Below are 18877 nucleotides of genomic sequence, written 5' to 3'. Positions count from 1 at the left end.
AAAGTTTTATTGTTTCGAATTCCAGTTCAGCCAAAGTTCATAAATGGCACACTAAAGATGCAGATAAATAATTTATTGGCAGAAAACTTTACAAACCAAATCAAGTTGTACCTCCTTTTCTCCCAGTCATTTAAAATTATTTTAAATCACTTATTGTTCAAATGAATACATTAAATACATTTTCAAAGTTAAAATTGTAGTAGTTAACATTAATTGACTTCACTAAAAATAGAGATGGAACAAATGACCTTTCACTCAAGAGACAATTGAGAATTCCTACTCACAGCAACTGGGTAGTTGGAGTGTAATTAACCTTGACTCGGGTCTGTATGATTCTCTTACTTATGCCCTTTCTCTCAATTAGGGATCTAGAAAACATGCTATGGATTGATGTTTTCAAGAATACTTCCCTGGAATATGTTTTAGAGTCAGTGTGCTTTAAAACAATGAAAGTTCAGACTACATAGAAAATATGTGCAGTCAAATGAAACATCATGGTAAAATAATTTATTTTAGGTTCTGATTACTTCTTTAAATTTTCAGTTGACTGGGTCCTTTGAGGTAAGAACCAAATTCTGGGTTTTAAAAATGACTCGAGTTTCAAGAATGCTAGGGACTGAAATGAAAAATAGAAGACATGAAAATACCTCCTTTCTAATGCATCGCCATTTTAATCATATTTTTTTGGGTGCTTTTCAGAAGCCTCTCCTGTCCCTTCACTCTTTCTTTTAGGAAAAGCTTTTGTCTTACAGAGTGACATTCGCTCCCGTTTTTCTCCCATAGCTCCTGAGTATTGGTGTTCCATCGCTTACTTTGAAATGGATGTTCAAGTAGGAGAGACATTTAAGGTTCCTTCAAGCTGCCCCATTGTTACTGTTGATGGATACGTGGACCCTTCTGGAGGAGATCGCTTCTGCTTGGGTCAACTGTCCAATGTCCACAGGACAGAAGCCATTGAGAGAGCAAGGTATTGATTGTATAGTTAGTTATTTTAAAAATTGAACATAGTACATTGTCTTTTATTCAGTTACATTTTTCAATGTAGATTATGTAAGTTTTTGTCTGTGTTAGAAGAATAAAAGTCATCTTGAAAATTCAGAATTTGTAAACATTCCGTTTTAATTGTAGATGTTTGTTATTTAAAATATGATAAAAGATGGCCTTTTTTAAAGTTCATGATGTTTCTGTGTTTTGAATAGTAACTAGACCTTTTGGAATCCAATTTTAAAACTAGTTTTTGTTCCCTCTGATCATATATTAGTTTTACAAATCTATTGAAAGGAAATAATATAAAATGAAGACAAGTTTCTGCGAATGTTATTTATAATACTGGAAAACTTATAATAAAAGGGATTAAATGAATTTCAATAAACTTTCCTTTTTATGTAGTCATTAAAATGTTAAAAAGTTTATATAACCAAATGTAAATGCCTAAGATGAAATATTATAGGAAAACATACACAATTCTAGGTACTGTGTAATCTCTTTAAGAAAATGTGTGTGTGTGTGTGTAAGTACATCATCTTGGCTCTATCACTAGGTGTATGACTTTGGCAAATAACCTACTCGCTAAGCTAGTGCTGTCTAATAGAATTTTCTGTGATTTTTTATATTTGTGTTGTCCGGTATTGTAGTCACCAGCCACATGTAGCTGTTGAGCACTTAAAGTATGGCCATGTGATTAACTGAATTTTTAAATTATTATTTTTAATTTAAACAGCCACTTGTAGCTAGTGGCTATTGATTTGGACAGTGTAGCTATAAGCCATAGTTTCATCATTTATAAAATGGGAATAATAGTATTTAGCTCATTGAATTGTGAGTGTTCAGTGAGAATTCGTGTTACATGTTCCTGACACATAGTAAGCATTATGCATATATGCTCATCATTATTATATATGAATAAGATATTAAAAAAAGAAGGAAATACATAAAAATGTTAACAATGGCTGTCTTTTGGTTATGGTGCTATGTGAAAGTCCTTTCTTTACTCTTTTTAATTTTTCAAAATTGGGTATGCTGTATAATCTGAACCAATACCTATTTTTAAATGTTTCCCCAAATGAAATAGAATTCCCTTTTTCTTCCTAAGGTTGCATATAGGCAAAGGTGTGCAGTTAGAATGTAAAGGGGAAGGTGACGTCTGGGTCAGGTGCCTTAGCGACCACGCGGTCTTTGTGCAGAGTTACTACTTGGACAGAGAGGCTGGGCGCGCACCGGGAGACGCCGTGCACAAGATCTACCCAAGTGCTTATATAAAGGTGAGCGGGACCTTTAGTCACGTTCTGGTCCTGGAAAGCTCTTTTTGTTGTTTGAAGAATTGAGATGGAAGTGAGAGGAGTAGAAAAATGTCTTTTTATGGATTAAATATCGGAAATCATGTTTATGTATAAAACATGTTTCCTGGGAGCATTTATTGATATGACCAGTTATCTAGTTTTGTGGTTGCAGTCGTGCCCTATTAGCAGATTTATTAAATGTTTTAGAGTAATACACAGGCTCTTCAAAAATATTGAGTGACACCCCCAAACTTACATTCCTGTGTTATAAAATGTGTAAAATTTTGGAATTTCATCTTAGCAATCTTCAGGATTTTATGGAAGGGAATTCTAAAATGAATAACTTTTCAAATTAAGAACCTGAGCAATGAAAAATTCTTCAACACCAGATTTTTTTAAGGTTAGTTATTTTGCGCATTAAATGAGTTTTATTTACTACATCATTTTACAAGTTAAGGCTAAGGTACTTTTCATTAATTATAACATTCAACTCATTTTAATTTTAGTTAAAACATACAGTGTTTGAAAGAGAAAGATAGTTTAATTGGATAGCCTAAATATATTTTTAATTTCGGATTTTTCACAGTCATCCTAAACGTCTTTATTTTTAGCTATTGTAAATTACTGGAATTAACTGTACTTCATTACTTATTCCCAAGAAATTGCTTAGCATACAAATAATATAGCCAAATAGTGTCTAGAAAAATATAAATACTTGATTGCCTCAAAATAACAAACCCAGTATCTCATTTTCAGTCATCACTACAGGTCAGTTAAAAGGTAAAGGATCTTTTTAAACAATGAAACGTTCAAATACATCAAGTATAGAGAAAATAATAACTCCCATGTATCCATCATCCAGCTTTAACAGTTGTCAGCATTTTACCAATCTTTAATGTGTTTCTTCCTCTACATTTTTTCCTGTAGTAATTACAGCCAATTCCAAACATTATAGTATTTCACTCATAAAATACTCTAGTATGAATCTCCAATTTATAAATACTCTGAAAAACATTCGCAATGCTGTTTATCGCACCTAATAAAATAGCAGTAATTCCTTGTTAAAAGTTTTGACAATAGAGGACCATTTATAGTTTTGATCTCTTATAATAATGAAATAGAATAGAATAATAAAATATTAAATTATATTTATTGTAAGATATCATGGTGTGGAAAATTTGGTATTAAACAATACCTAGACGATGATTCCCCCCCAGCTTTTTTTTTTTTTAACATTTTTTTTTTCAGTTTTTCCCTTTTTCTTTTTTTTTGTTCTAAGGGGAACAGGACATTATTGGGGAACAGTGTGTACTTCCAGGACTTTTTTTCCAAGTCAAGTTGTTGTCTTTTTAATCTTAGTTGTGGAGGGTTTTGTTCAGCTTCAAGTTGTTGTCCTTCCAGTCTTAGTTGTGGAGGGCGCAGCTCAGCTCCAGGTCCAGTTGCCGTTGCTAGTTGCAGGGGGCAGAGCCCACCATCCCTTGTGGGAGTCGAACCGGCAACCTTGTGGTTGAGAGGACACGCTCCAACCAACTGAGCCATTCGGGAGCTAGCGGCAGCTCAGCTCAAGGTGCTGTGTTCAATTTTAGTTGCTGGGGGCGCTGCCCACCATCCCTTGCGGGAGTCGAGGAGTTGAACTGGCAACCTTTTGTTTGAGAGCCCGCGCTTCAACCAACAACTGAGCCATCCGGGAGGCAGCTCAGCTCAAAGTGCCGTCCGTGTTCAATCTTAGTTGCAGGGGGCAGAGCCCAGCATCCCTTGCGGGACTCGAGGAATTGAACTGGCAACCTTGTGGTTGAGAGCCCGCGCTCCAACCAACTGAGCCATCCGGGAGCTCAGCAGCAGCTCAGCCCAAGGTGCCGTGTTCAATCTTAGTTAAAAAAATAAAATGTCATGGGTATATTTGTGTGTGTGTGTGTGTGTGTATCCACAAGTCTAGAATGGTGTGTACAATGTCTTACCTGGCTGGGAGGTGGAATTATCTTTATTTGTATTTTCCAGTTTTTTCACAAGGAATTTTAATTATTTGTGCTTTATTATTTTTAAATGGTGTCGGGTTTTCTCATATGCTTCATAATCTGTATTTGTTGACAAGTTTGCCTTGAGAGAATTATATTCATTTTATTTATTTTTTTCCCCCTCACTATCATTGCTTCTTCCTATAGAGCAATTTTGCCTTAGTCTGGCACCCAGGGATCCACATCTCAGAACTCATTCTTTTATTTAGGAGGTAGAGGAATTTTGTCCCTTGAGGAAATTGAGTTCCAATCCCCAGGTATGCTCAGGGTGCTCAGGACCTAATTCCTGTGGGTAGCTTTTTCTGATGCTTACCTCTGCCATGGGCAAGAACTTTGTTCCTAGGTGCATTTCTGAATTAGCTGTCAAGATATTTTACCAGCACTTGATTCATGAACAGGTAGATACCCAGTTGTTAGCCCTGAAAGTCTGGCTATTTATTGTCTCTTTCTGTATTACTCTAATAAGTTGAATTCCTATCCTCTACACCTTCTGTTTTTGGTCCTGCTACCTCAACTACATCTTGTGTTAGTTCTTGCTTTCCGCTGTAGGTTTTACTTATCCATCATCAGTTGATGGATGTATGGGTTGTTTCCACTTTTTGGCTATTATGAATAATGCTGCTATGAACAGTCACATGTAAGTTTTTAGGTCGATATATATTTTTATTTTCTTGGATATATACCTAGGAGGTGGAATTGCTGGATCATAAGTAACTCTATGTTTAACTTTTTGTGGGACTGCCAGACTATTTTCCAAAGTGGTGATGCCATTTTATATTTCCACCAGCAATGTATATACGAGGGGTTCAATTTCTCTGTATTCTCATCAACATTTATTATTATCTGTCTTTTTTATTTTGCCATCCGAGTGGATGTAAAGTGGTATCGCATTGTGATTTTGATTTGCATTTCCCTAATGGCTGTTAATAGTGAGCATCTTTTTATGTGCTTATTGGCCATTTGTATATCTTTAGAGAAATGTCTATTCATATCTTTTGCCCATTTTTTTATTATTGAGTTGTAAGAGTTCTTTATATATTCTGGGTATCAGTCCCTTATCAGATACATAGTTTATGATTACTTTTTTCCGTTTTTTGGCTTGTCTTTCACTTTCTTGATGTGACTTGCAGCACAGAAATTGTTAATTTTGATACAGTCTAGTTTATTCTTTGGCTGCTTGTGCTTTTGGTGTCATATCTAATAAACCACTGTCTAATCCAAGGTCATAAAGATTTACTCCTGTGTTTTTTTCCTAAGGATTTTATAGTTTGAGCTCTTACATTTAGGTCTATAAGCCATTTTGAGTCAATTTTTGTATATAGCGTAAGGTAACTGATTCAGCTTCGTTCTTTTGCATGAGAATATTCAGTGTTGCAGCAGCCGTTTGTTGAAGACTGTTTTTCCCGTATCAAATTATCTTGACACACTTGTTGAAATTCAGCTGACCCTGAATGTAAAGGTTTCTCAGTTCTATTTCATTATTGTAGCTTTGTAGTATGTTTTGAAATTGGGAAGTATGAGTTCTCCAGCTTTGTTCTTTTTCAGGATTGTTTTGGCTATTGCCACCCCCTTGTATTTCCGTATGAATTACATGATTGGCATGGAGGATGTCCATTTTTAATAGTTTTTCTCTCTTTTGTATATGTTTGGAGCAGAGAGAAGGTGGTTATGCATACCTACTCATCCATCTTGACTGGATGTCTCTGATTACTTGTGTAATTTGAAGTGAATGGATAGAGTACTACAGTGTTGAATATATACTATGTGCCAGATAGTAGTTACGAACTTATCAGATATGGAGTAGTATTTAAAACATTTGAACTTCAAAAATGTGTAATCCTATATTATTAAACTAATTACTAGGATTGTCAAATAAATGTAACATCTCTATTTTGGTGCAAATTACCCTTGAAAAGCCCCCAAGAGATGAGGCATGTTATTATTTGGTTACATCTGCAGATAAAAGGCACAATGTTTTAAAATTTTATCTTTGTAGTTACCTATAATATGTGCTGCTGTTGTTAGCATAGATTTAGGCTAAGACTATCATCATTGCGATTGTTTACAACATTGTAAAGAACCTATGTGTGAAGATCAATTGGTTATTTTTAATGATTCATTCAAGTTTGAGAGCATATGTGAACCCTGGGAATTTATACGTAAGTTTTATTCCCTACTCCCAGATAATAAGTTTATGTATATGCCATACTTGGTTAGTGATGGTTAAAAAAGTTTTAAGTGGTTGTAAAGACCTAATAGTAAAACACAAAGCTATAAACCTAAAAGATAACACAGGAGAAAACCTAGATAACCTTGGGTATAGTGATGACTTTTTAGCTACAACACCAAAGGCACAATCCATGAAAGAAACAATCGATAGGCTGGACTTCATTAAAATTTAAAACTTCTGGTCTGTAAAGACGATGTCAAAAGTATGAGAAAATAAGCCACAGACTGGGGGAAAATATTTCCAAAAGACACATTTAATAAAGGACTGTTATCTAAAACTGAGCAATTCAGAAACAAACAACCTGATTAAAAATGGGCAAAAGACCCGGATAAACACTTCAACAAAGAAGATACATATAGAAAGTAAGCATATGAAAATATGTTCACCGTCACATGTCATTAGGGAATTGCGAATTAAAACAACAGTAAGATACTATTACATACTATTAGAAAGGCCAAATCCCAAAGCCTTGACAAAACTAAATACTGGTGAGAATGTGGAGCAACAGGAACTTCATCACTGCTGGTGGGAATGCAAAATGGTACAGCCACTTTGAAGACAGTTTGGCAGTTCCATATAAAATGAAACATACTCTTACCATACTCTTACCATACCATCCAGTAGTTGTGCTCCTTGGTAGTTACCCAAGTGAACTGAAAACTTATGTCCACACAACAATCTGCACATGGGTGGTTACAGCAGCTTTATTCATAATTGCCAAAACTTGGAAGCAATCAAGATGTCCTTTAGCTGTTGAATGGATGAATAAACTGGTACATCCAGTCAGTGGAATATTAACAACACTAAAAAGAAATCAGCTGTCGAGCCATGAAAAGACATGGAGGAACCTATTGCATGTTACTAAGTGAAAGAAGCCAATCTGAAAAAGGCTACGTACTCTGTGATTACAACTCTATGACCTTCTGGAATAGGCAAAACAATGGAGACAGTAAGAAGATCAGTGGTTTCCAGGAATTAAGAGGGACTCGAGGAGTTGAACTGGCAGCCTTTGGAGTTAGGAGCATGGAGCTCCAACTGCCTGAGCCACTGGGCTGGCCCCGATCTTCCAATGCTTTCTATTTTTATTTTTTTTATTGGGGAATACTGGGGAACAGTGTGTTTCTCCAGGGCCCATCACCTCCAACTCATTGTTCTTTCAATGTAGTTGTGGAGGGCGCAGCTTGGCTCCAAGTTCAGTTGCCGTTTTCAATCTTAGTTGCAGGGGGCACAGCCCACCATCCCATGCGGGAATTGAACCAGCAATCTTGTTGTTGAGAGCTCGCGCTCTAATCAACTGAGTCATCGGCCACCGCACCAGCAGCTCAGCGGCAGTTCCTTGTCTTCAATCTAGTTGTGGAGGGTGCAGCTTACTGACCCATCAAACCCACAACCTTGTTGTTCAGAGCTCATGCTATAACCAACAGAGCCATCAGGCTGCCCATCTTCTAATGCTTTTTAAATGCAGATATGAGCAAATACATTATTTTAGGAAGTTTTTTTTGCCTATAAAAAAGGTGATGTGATTTATCATCCATAATTTTTTGCTTACTGAAAGAACATTCCTGTACTTTCATGAGGATAAGGATAAAAGTGGCAACCCTTGGGTCGGCCTGGTGACTCAGGCGGTTGGAGTGCTGTGCTCCTAACACAGAAGGCCGCCTTTTCGATTCCCACATGGGCCAGTGAGCTGCACCCTCTACAGCTAAGACTGTGAACAACTGCTCTCCCTGGAGCTGGGCTGCCGTGAGCTGCTGTGAGCGGCCCACCAATGCATGGCGACCAACTACCTCAGCCGAGAGGAGCGCAAGGCTCATAATACAATACCAGCATGGGAGCTGTGTCCTAAAACTAGACTGAGAAACAATGGCTTAAAAACCGGGGGTGGGGGCAAAAAAAAAGTAAAAGAAAAACTCTTTTTTAAAAAAAAGGTGGCAACCCCTTCCTTACCATGCCAGCCCTTGGCAAGGCTGATAGAGAACACTGAAATTACTTATGAACTCCTTAACTCATCCTGAAAGGAAAATGGCTACAGGGAGGCCAAAAACAAAATAAGTAACAGTTATTGACAGCAGACTATATACTATGCCAAGTTTACAATAACCTTGTGAAAAAGCATGTACACTTAGCATTCCCATTTTGTAGATGAGAAAATTGAGGTTCCATAGAGGTTAATAAAGAACCCATGTAATTAGCAGGTATTAGTGATAATATTCAAAGCTAAGCTTTTTAAAATGATAAGCATTTTAAAAAATGTACAGAAAACTGAAGAGAAACTAGTTTAATGAAATCCCGTTATCCATCACTGAGATTCAGTAAATTTTATATTTGCTTAATCCTTTTTATCTTTGTTTCTTTTTAAATTGAGTTTAAATGCATTTTCTTTGTTTCCTAAGTATTTTAAAACAAGTTCTAGATAGCATGTTGTTTTACTCCTATGTAGTAAAGCATGCATCTCTAAAAAACTGCAGATGTTTGCTTATATAGTGACAATGCCATTTATTAAACTGCTCCAAAGAGCTAGAATGATAAAGAAGTTGGCCAAATGACAAAGGTGATCAATTCAGCCTAAAGAAAGCTCACAGCAATTTGGTTGGACAGGGTGGGGTGATTTCTTAACTGTTGATTTTACACAAAGGGGTGGTTTTTTGCAGGGGCAATAATGGCTGACCCACACTGAGCTAGGTAAAGGATACAGAGGCATGTGGTTGCCACAGCTGTGTTGATGGTAAAATGTGCCTCTTGATGAACTCCAAGCCATCTTTCCTAACTACCAATTATAATATACATAAAAATTAAAATTAGTAATTAATTATTTTCTTCTGAGAGCTAAATGAAGCTGTAAGTTTTAAATAAAGTGTGCATTGGTTTTTAATGTATGGGATATTTTCCGATGGACTCATGGCATTAAACTTACACTTTCATTTAAAAGGTCTTTGATTTGCGTCAGTGTCATCGTCAGATGCAGCAGCAGGCTGCCACTGCACAAGCTGCAGCAGCCGCCCAGGCAGCAGCTGTGGCAGGAAACATCCCTGGCCCGGGATCAGTAGGTGGAATAGCTCCAGCCATCAGTAAGTATGCTTTCGGTTCTGTTGTTTTAAGTGTAATAGTTGGTGTTTTATCTTTATTCACTCATTTGCTTTGTTACTTTAAGCAATAGTAGAAATTAAAGTTCTCTTTACTGGGATAATAACATTTTTGAACTTGTGAAAAGCTGTTCCTCCATAATAGTTGCCCTTTGTCTAGGACCCTATTTTCATTCTTTTTGTATCAAAAAGGGAGTCATGGGATAAAGAAGAAAAGGGGTTATTGTTATATTATTGGTCATCTCCCCTTTTTTTGTTAATGATTTTAATTCCTGCCTCACTAGCCAGGGTGGGTTGTTGTCACCAACATGCTTGGCTTTATTCTAGAAAATTGAAAGCATATTTCAATTTGAGAATTAGGCACCTCCATTTTTTTTTTTTTTTTTTTATGTATGCTAAGCATGGAGAGAAAACTAAGTGAGGGTGGTATTTTGATAACTTGAAGACTTTTTTTTAATTTTAGGGTAAAATTGAACTGTGTGCCAGGTTTCACACTGATGGGGAATTTTTTACTGCAGAGTTAAACTCCTGACTATAGACTTTTATGATGGAAACACGTGGCACCCATCTTCCACGTCTGAAGGCATAACTAGTGATTCATTCAACCCCTGTTCTTAACCTCTTCAGTGTGGTAAGCAAATCACACTGGCTAAGAAACCTGCGGTGGCCCTGCAGGTTTCTCTACAGTACATGCAAATTCCTCCCGTTAGTTTCATTGTAATATTGAATGCAGATGGACTATATGACTGTATGTTCTGACTGGAAAATTAGATGCAGAGTCTCCATTGTGACTTACGTTCAGGAGTTTACAATATAGATAAGGCATACTCATTTACAGAACTTGATTTTTTTAAAAAAAAATTTGGGTATCTAAACCAGTTATTTGCTAGTTTTGGTGTTATAAACATGCTTTTACTAAAGAGTCCAGAATTATTAAAATTTTTTATTCTCATCTACTGCCCCCATCGAGTAATTGTATATTATCTCTGTTCCCTTGGGAAATTGAGAGACAGACACATTTGGTCATCTAAGAAGTTTTAGTGGAACCAGGAATGTTAACTTTCTCATTCTTAGTCATGTCTTACTGTGAATTAGGCTGTTTAGACAGACAAGAAGGTTCTTAGAACCAGCTCGTGGACATGCACTACCTTGTACAAAGTTGTTTCTTATCCCTTCACCTCCACTTCTAAAGAGAAAAATTGTTGGGGTATTGCTAGATTGTAGTAATTTACTTCATAATTGGTGGGAGCTAGAAGAACCATGTGGAATGTAAATTGTCTTAACCAAAAGTTTTCAGTCCCCATTGATAAAGTTTAGATCTGTACTTACTTCTTGGCACTTTGACAGAGAAGTTATATGCTGGGGAGAGTGAAGTAAAGAGAGCTGGTCACTTTATTAATGTAAGATGTAGGGAGGATGGGAAGAGACCAGCCTGTTCCTCTGACGTCTTCCAAATCTTTTCTGTTAGGTTTGTCTGCTGCTGCTGGAATCGGTGTCGATGACCTTCGTCGCCTGTGCATTCTCAGGATGAGTTTTGTGAAAGGCTGGGGACCGGATTACCCACGACAGAGCATCAAAGAAACACCTTGCTGGATAGAGATTCACCTACACCGGGCCCTCCAGCTCCTAGATGAAGTACTTCACACCATGCCTATTGCCGACCCACAGCCTTTAGACTGAGGTCTTTTACTGTGGGGGCCCTTGACATTCATATCAGGATGGTGGACTATAAAATACAATCCTGTTTATAATCGGAAGATATATTTCACTTTTGTTCTGCTTTATCTTTTTCATAAAGGGTTGAAAAATAGGTTTGCTGCCTTGCTCCTAGCAGACAGAAACTGGATTAAAACAAAAATTTTTTTTTCCTATGTAGAACTTTTCAGGCATGGCTCAGAGCTTGAAGATCAGGAAAAACACATTCTTATTAAATCGTCACCAGTTATTATGAAGGAATCATTCCAGTGCTGGAAAATTTAGCCCTTTAAACCGTCTTAGACCCTTTTCTATGCAGAACATCAGTAAGTGTGTTATTCTACAGAATAAATTCAATATTGCTGATTTTAAAGGCAGAGGAGTTCTCAAAGTTAATTCACCCATGTTATTTTGTGTGCAAGTTGTTACTGTTGAACACACTTTACTCCAAAGTATTGTGCCATGTGGGTGAGTTAATTTTACCAAGAGCAACTTTACTCTGTGTTTAAAAAGTAAGATAGTAATGTATTATATAACCTTTTATCCAAAATATTTTTTTGCAAGTTAAACTAGTGAAGATGATTTCAGTTCAGATTGTCTTGCGACTTCAATTTTATTTTTGCCAAGGCAAAACACTAATCTCTGTGTGTATACTGAGAATTCCTTAAAATTACCAGACAAAGAAATATCATTTAAAATTACACTTGTTATCCCTGTTGGATAACTGTTTATCAAGTAGTATACTTTTGCCCTGTTAAGCAGTAGATGTATTCTATATTTCTGGGCGTGAGGTTGGTTACTAAGAAGCCTAGAAGAGGAATTTCTTTCCTTCATTAATTCATAGGGAAAGGTTTTGTATTTTTAAAAACACTAAAAGCAGTGTCACTCCACCTAATATCTCACCATTCTACAAAGGTGGCAATGCTTAAACTAAATGATGAGTATTTTGGAAACTGCTAAATTCTATGTTAAATATTGTGCAGATAATGGAAACATTGCGGTTCATAATAGGTAGTTTGGATATTTTTGTACTTGATTTGATGTGTGACTTTCTTTTCATATACTGTTTAAATCATGTATGTTATGACATTGTTTAAAATTCAGTTTTTGTATCTTGGGGCAAGACTGCAAACTTTTTATACCTTTTGGTTATTCTAAGCCCTTTGCCATCAATGATCATATCAGTTGGCAGTGACTTTGTATAGAGAATTTAAGTAGAAAAGTTGCAAATGTATTGACTGTACCACAGACGCAATATGTATGCTTTTTACTTAGCTAGTAGCATAAATAAAACCGAATCTCAACATACAAAGTTGAATTCTAGGTTTGATTTTTAAGTTTGTTTTCTATTTCTTTTGCACTTTTGAGTCCAGCCTCAGTGGCGAGACACCTTCTACTAAATGACAGGCAACAGCCAGTATTGCAGCTTTGGTTTTTCCCTCACACTCTACTGGGACTTCCCCACGGACATTACGTATCAAGTGTAGAGTTGGTTATTTTTTTGAACTTTTACTGTAGCAAAAATAGGCCTGATTGTCTACGAGATAAATAGGTTGTCTACAGGATAAATAGTGTGAAATAAAATTATCTTCCAGATGCTTTTACTTTTTGCTTGGAGAGCAGTTTGAGATACAGAAGCACTTATGCATGACAGTCATCTTTATAACGACTTAGATAAACAAGCCTTCAGCCTCCTCGCTCAGAAGATCTTACGACCATCCTAGAAACCACTGAGTTTGCTTATTGCTGTGAGTTAAGCATAGCTCTTGATCCGGCTACATGTCTTTTGTTTTTAAAATAACTTCTCTACCAGCTCATTGTACTCTTGAGTACTTACAAATACCTTTGTTAAAGACCTCATTTTAATCTGTAGAAGTTTGGTGATTTAAGTTTTATTGGCAGATTTTTTAAAAGCTACTACCTTTATTTAGAAATTATTGACTTTAGGTCCATTTTACTGTGAATGAATAGGAATGAGAGGAAAGAGTTTTAGAATGACTGATTTTTAAAATCCAGTTTATTTGATTAGAACCATAAGCATGCTATGATATAATCTATTGCCTCCTTTTCTACTTTACGGAGGGTTTTCATGTTTAATCATCCGGGGAAAGTATGTGGAAAATACTTGCTAAGAAGTCTGTCTTTGAGGCCAAGCCACCTGTCTTGGTTTCTTTCTGCTAAGAGCCATAAAATTACTAAAAAGTACATACAAGTACTTCTAGTTATTAATTGTTCTGTATTTATACCTAGATGCAGTCACATGCTTTTGAGAAAACATCTAGTATGTTAAAATCAGTTACTCCTGAGAGCTTAGTTGTTAAATGGTACTTCCATTTTTTAAAGGTAGTCATCTTTGATGAGTAAGAATAAAGAATCAGTAGGTTTAAAATTGGTGCCTACTTTAAGGGTAGAAGACTTTCTGCAGCTCTCGGAATCTGATTATTAATGAGAATATGATTCTGGGTGGGTTTTCTCTCGCTAGTTTGTATCGCAGAGACTCTCAGAATGTTGAATTTCAGTGAAAGCTGAGTGAGAGATGAACCAAGTATGAACCTTTATAATCCAGTATGAGGCCCATTCCACTTTTGTCCAGTGCCTTTCTCTGCATTATCAAAGGGAATCCGTAATGGTGTTGCCTTCATTTTCCAGGGAGTAGATTCTTTTGTGGGATATAGTCTTATCTCATTTTTTAAACTATACTACACCTGGTATACAAAGATAATGATAATAAATCATTGCCATAGAACCTTGTTTTTCCAGAAGCATGGCTCATTTGTATTGGCCTAACTACTAAATAGGTCACCTATCCCATTCCTCCTGTAAACATTGTAGGTTTACAGATTCGGTGGTCTGGCTGAAGGGTAACCAAACAGCCACATAAACTGAACCATATTAGTTGTGTTGTATTTCAAAGTTAAAAATCCATTTCTGTGGTGGAAATGGCAGTATTTGTAATAGAAAATTTGAAGGCAAAACATAATGCCCTGTCTTCCAGGTAATAAATACCTTATTTAAAAAGTTTATTGCAGTTTTCTTTTTGATTGTCCCCATCTGAAGAAGGGAAATTTTATATTTTCCCAAGGCATTCCTTTACTATCTGTGAAGGGTAAAGAATAAGAACATAAGGTGAAATATTTTTATTCCTGGTTTGGTGGTACCTGGTCAATTTAAAGTTACTCATTAGCTATTATGCAAAATCAGATTAGTTCACATCCTTTTTGAGAGCCTTTTGGAAGAAGCAATTTTCTTCTGAGTAGGGTAGAATCCTTTTTGTTGATAGTTTTTAATGAGTATATGAAAGCAATTATCTGTAAAGTCAGTTAACAACTCTTTTGTACTTGGGGCTTGGTTAAGACTAGCAGATAATAGAATAAAGAAATGCATTCTTTTTCTTTCCAAAGGCAGAACCCATCTTATTGCAGATGGCCATCTGTAAATAATCGCCGAAATCCTCCTTTGCAAGATTATAGAAAATAGGCTATGAGAAACTTTTGTTCAAGCCTTTCCATTTTTTCCTGACAGCTAGATACGGAAGGATGTAAAATGTTCGTGGCCTATCATAGCAGCATCCTCAGGCCCAACCTTGCCCTATAGTACTTGTCCCGGTGTTGCTAGGTTGCTTATCTTATTTATCTGGTATCACTGTGGAATGGAACTTCCTGCATAATCCACACTTGCCTTATGTAAGCAGTAAAACTTTTGCTTTAGCCATTTCTTTGATGGAGTTATTTAATGTGCATATCAGAGAACATACTGGGTATAATGTTTCTTTTTGTGTCAAGCTGTCTTTGTAGACATTAGGGGCGGCTTTGACAGGCAGGACTGTTTCACCTTTACTAAATGGTTGCCGACTGCTATGGTTTTGAATGTTTCGTGTTTTTACACACCCACCCCAGTCTTCTCCCTCTCTGACAGTGGCCACTTCCTGTGTGTTGTTAGTGTACCATAGTAGTATCGTCTTCCCTTTCTGATGAATTTTTTGTAGCTGCTCGGGCAAGGAAACCAGACAACCAAACTTATCAGAGCTTTCTTGGAAACACAAGGGCAAACTGGGACGGGGCCCAAGAAACTTCCCTATAAAGTATTGAAAAGGACTTCTGTGCTTTGGCTTTTGACTGCATAGAGTGCTTCCTGATTCTTGCTGAGATTCAGGTAGTTGAGGTAGAGAGAAGTGAGTCATATTCATATTTTTCTCCTTTGCAAGATTTTGAAAGGTTTTGTTGCTTCCACTTGAATGCTGCTCACATAAAAATTGGGGTTCCAAGGGGTACTAAATTAGTATCAATAGTCAGAGGCAATACCGTTGCTTAGAGGTGACACCAGCAAAAAACAAACAACAAAAAAACGAAAAACCTTGGGAAACGAGAGAGTCATTTTTGTTTCGTTTTGGTGTCCCCTTTTGAGCCCAATGTTCTGGCCTTCCTCCTCTAGATATTTTTGACCTATAGGTGCCTTTATGAGAATTGAGGGTCTGATATCCTGCCCCAAGGAGTAGCTCAAGTAATTGCTGATGTTTTCAGGGGTTTTAACATCAGACTTGAATAAATGAACCCCCACTTCCCCCTTTTCTTTAACTGTAGGAAGGACTGAGGGGAAACCTCTGGTGAAGACAATCATTTCTCTCTAATGATACAGATAGTTTTCATGGTTTATTTAAGATGCTTTCTCAGTAGATGTCAGAGCCCGTGTTCTTGTTCAATCTGAAACGAGTGGCTCTGGGCTGGGGCCAGACAGTTGTACTCTCTAGTTTGCACTCTGCCACTAGTTTGCTGTATGACCTTGGGCAAGTCATTTACTTTCTTTGGGCCTCAGTTGCCTCATCTGTAAAATGAGGGAGTTGGACTAGATGAGTTCTTCCAGCTCTGAAATTTAAGTGACCTTGCCTACCTTGCAGCGATTTTTGATTTCTTCCTTACCTTTGCTGTTTGAGGGGGCTTTTTACTTATTTCCATGTTATTCAAGTGAAACTAGGCTTGATATTTTATTACTACTCGCCTATGGACAAGAAGTTACATAATATGTCCTTAAGACATAAATTCAACCAAAGGCCTAGCACCACCTTGGGGGCTGCAATAAATATTTAAAAAACAAAAAAAACACTGAAAGGGGGAAAAGCCTTCATTTATTTTCCCGTCATCTATATTAAAGGTTTATTAAGGCTTTTTTTTGAGTCATGATGTTCTCCCTTTTGGTTTGGTATGTGTGTGGCACCATCCCCTTAAGTGCTGTGTGCTGATAATATTCTTTTTTCAATTAAAATGGATTGAAAACTTACTGTAAATGCCTAATGATATTACAGGTCATCACTTTGGGTCTTTGGTTTCTTAACTCTTCTATGCTAAAAATGGAAATTCCTTTCAACTGCATCAATTAAAATGGTTTATATAACTCAAGAAAACAATACCCGTGGATGATTATTCACGTTATCCTTGGCTCTTTTTAGGTCTATTTTGATTAGAAGACTTTTGGCCGGAGCATTCCTGTCAGAGTTCTCTTCCAGCCTATCCTTGGATGAGTGTAATTAATGAACTTGGCTTTTTCAAGGACCTTGAGAGCCTTTCTTGGGGTTGGGTTGAGGGTGGGGGTTGGGGAGTCCTGGTAGAGGCCAGCTCTCTGGTAGCTGGAGAGGAAGTGATGAAACCAGCTGCTGTTGCTATGGCTGCTTGTCATTGATAGAAGGACTCATGGGCTTGATTGGTTAACAGGCTAAACATGGAGCCAGCAAACTTCCTCCAGGTATTGGGTTCTGGCCAAGGCCTTGGACATGTGATATAAGGGAAACGTGTGAATGCTTGTAGATGATGAAACCCTGGTGGGCTGCAGAACCATTTGGAGGAAGTGACTGGGGGTTGGTACAGATTTGGTGGTGGTATTTCCCAACTCTGTCTTCTCCCCTGAACTCCGAGGAATGCAGCTATGATAAAACCCGGAGAAGAACCACACTTAGCTTCTGCTTTTGGGAAAACTGGTCAGCTAAAGTTGTGGTAGTTGCTTTGTGGCTTTCTGTATCCTTTTGCCTGGTTGAAGTCTGTGGCTGAAAAATAGTTAAAACTTTCCTGAGAACTCTGTAACAAAGTATGTTTTTGATTAAAAGAGAAAGCCAATTAAATAATTCCGTGCTCATTCTTTTTCTTAAGCTTGTGGATGTTTTGGCTCTGGAAAGAGTTCCTAATCACATAGGGAATTCTCAGACTTGCAGACAACATTTTCTTTCATTGTTCTATGACCACTGAAATGGGAAATAAGGCATTTAAAAAAATGACAATGGAAGAACAGTCCCATTCTTTTTTCATTTCTAAAAGGAGAGATTGGAGTCATGATGGTTAGAGAAGATGTAGGTGCCAGAGGATTATGAGAATGAAGATGCTTAAAGGAGAGACAGAAATTGGAGATTGGAGACCCTGTCATTGCCCATCTAAGGATTAAGGAAAGCGACTTCCCCCTAGCTACCTCCTGTATGAAATGGGGGTCAGCATGAGAGGTATGTGTCAGGTAAGGTGAGTCTACGGCAGTGGCTTATAAAAAGCATGACTAAATTAATATCTTTCTGATCTTGCTGGCATGAGTTCCAGAGATGTTTATGAGAGACTCATTCTCACCTGACTGAAAGTTGACAGTATTTTAGGCTAGAACTTGAAGAGTGTAGTAGATTGGTATTCTGTGGGGGAAAACAAACATTCCTTTGTGGAGCACTTCAGGAGAAAGGGCAGGTTTATGTATTCTTGTATGCATTCTCTCTCTGCCCTCTGCTTTTTACCCTTGATTCTTTGGGCTTTATTCTATCTCCTGCCTTATCACAACTCCCATAAATGGCAACCTCAAAAGTTAGGGCTTTCCCAACTTCCTTTCAATCCCTTCCCACCCCCGTCTTCTCACTGTGATAAATTGCAGTGCCCTTTTCCCTTAGCCTTTTCTCTTCTAAAAGAATAATTATTTCAGTTCTGACCCTTTTTAGTTTTGGCATCTATATTTTGATGTAGTCCTGTTGGGCCACCACTTGGTCTTAGATAGACGGGATGGGTTCAGGGAGACCAGACAATTTTGCAGACCCACCCTAAAAAAACGGTTAAAGGAAGTATTCTAAACAGAAAGTAAATGATAAAAGAAGAAAAGTTAGAACACTCGAAGAAATTAAAAGATCGTAAGCAAAAACATGGGTATTTTACAATAGTCTTTTCTTCTCATCTTGAGTTTCCTAAATTATTTTTGATAGTTGAAGTAAAAATTATAACACTGCTTAAGATGATTCTAAATATATACAGGAAATATTTAAAACTACTGAAAAAACTATACCAAGGGACAAACTCAGAAATATAGATAAAATGGAATTCTAAAAAGTGTTCAAGTAATTCACAATGAAGCAGGAAAAAAAGCAAACAAAAAAAGAGAAAATAAAAAATAAAATGGCAGACTTAAGCTCTAATGGCAATAATCACATTAAATACAAATGGCCTAAATATACCAATTAAAAGACAGATATTAGCAGAATGGATTAAGAAACATGACCCAACTATATACTGTCTATAAGAAACTCAATCATGTAGGCAGGCTGAAAGAAAAAGTATGGAAAAATAC

General features: G+C 37.0%; 1 protein-coding gene across 4 annotated transcripts in view; it reads left to right on the top strand.

Annotated features, from left to right (window-relative positions):
* The window catches only part of SMAD4 (SMAD family member 4), a 50010-nt gene extending 32585 nt beyond the window's left edge, over window positions 1-17425 (top strand). For 2 of the 4 annotated variants that reach the window (XM_074339965.1, XM_074339963.1), the window contains 4 exons: window positions 784-967; window positions 2093-2261; window positions 9454-9592; window positions 11076-17425. In XM_074339965.1, the coding sequence (XP_074196066.1) occupies window positions 784-967; window positions 2093-2261; window positions 9454-9592; window positions 11076-11287 (704 nt within the window). In that variant the 3' untranslated portion in view covers window positions 11288-17425. Of the gene's footprint in view, window positions 1-783; window positions 968-2092; window positions 2262-9453; window positions 9593-10070; window positions 10239-11075 lie in introns of those variants that run through there. The other 2 variants (XR_012498748.1, XM_074339964.1) reach the window with 2 other exon arrangements.
* The last annotated feature ends 1452 nt before the right edge of the window (window positions 17426-18877 follow it).

Source organism: Rhinolophus sinicus, linkage group LG09 (assembly GCF_036562045.2).
Source record: "Rhinolophus sinicus isolate RSC01 linkage group LG09, ASM3656204v1, whole genome shotgun sequence".
In the NCBI taxonomy this organism is placed as follows: Eukaryota; Metazoa; Chordata; class Mammalia; order Chiroptera; family Rhinolophidae; genus Rhinolophus; species Rhinolophus sinicus.
This window is presented reverse-complemented; position numbering and strand designations above follow the sequence as displayed.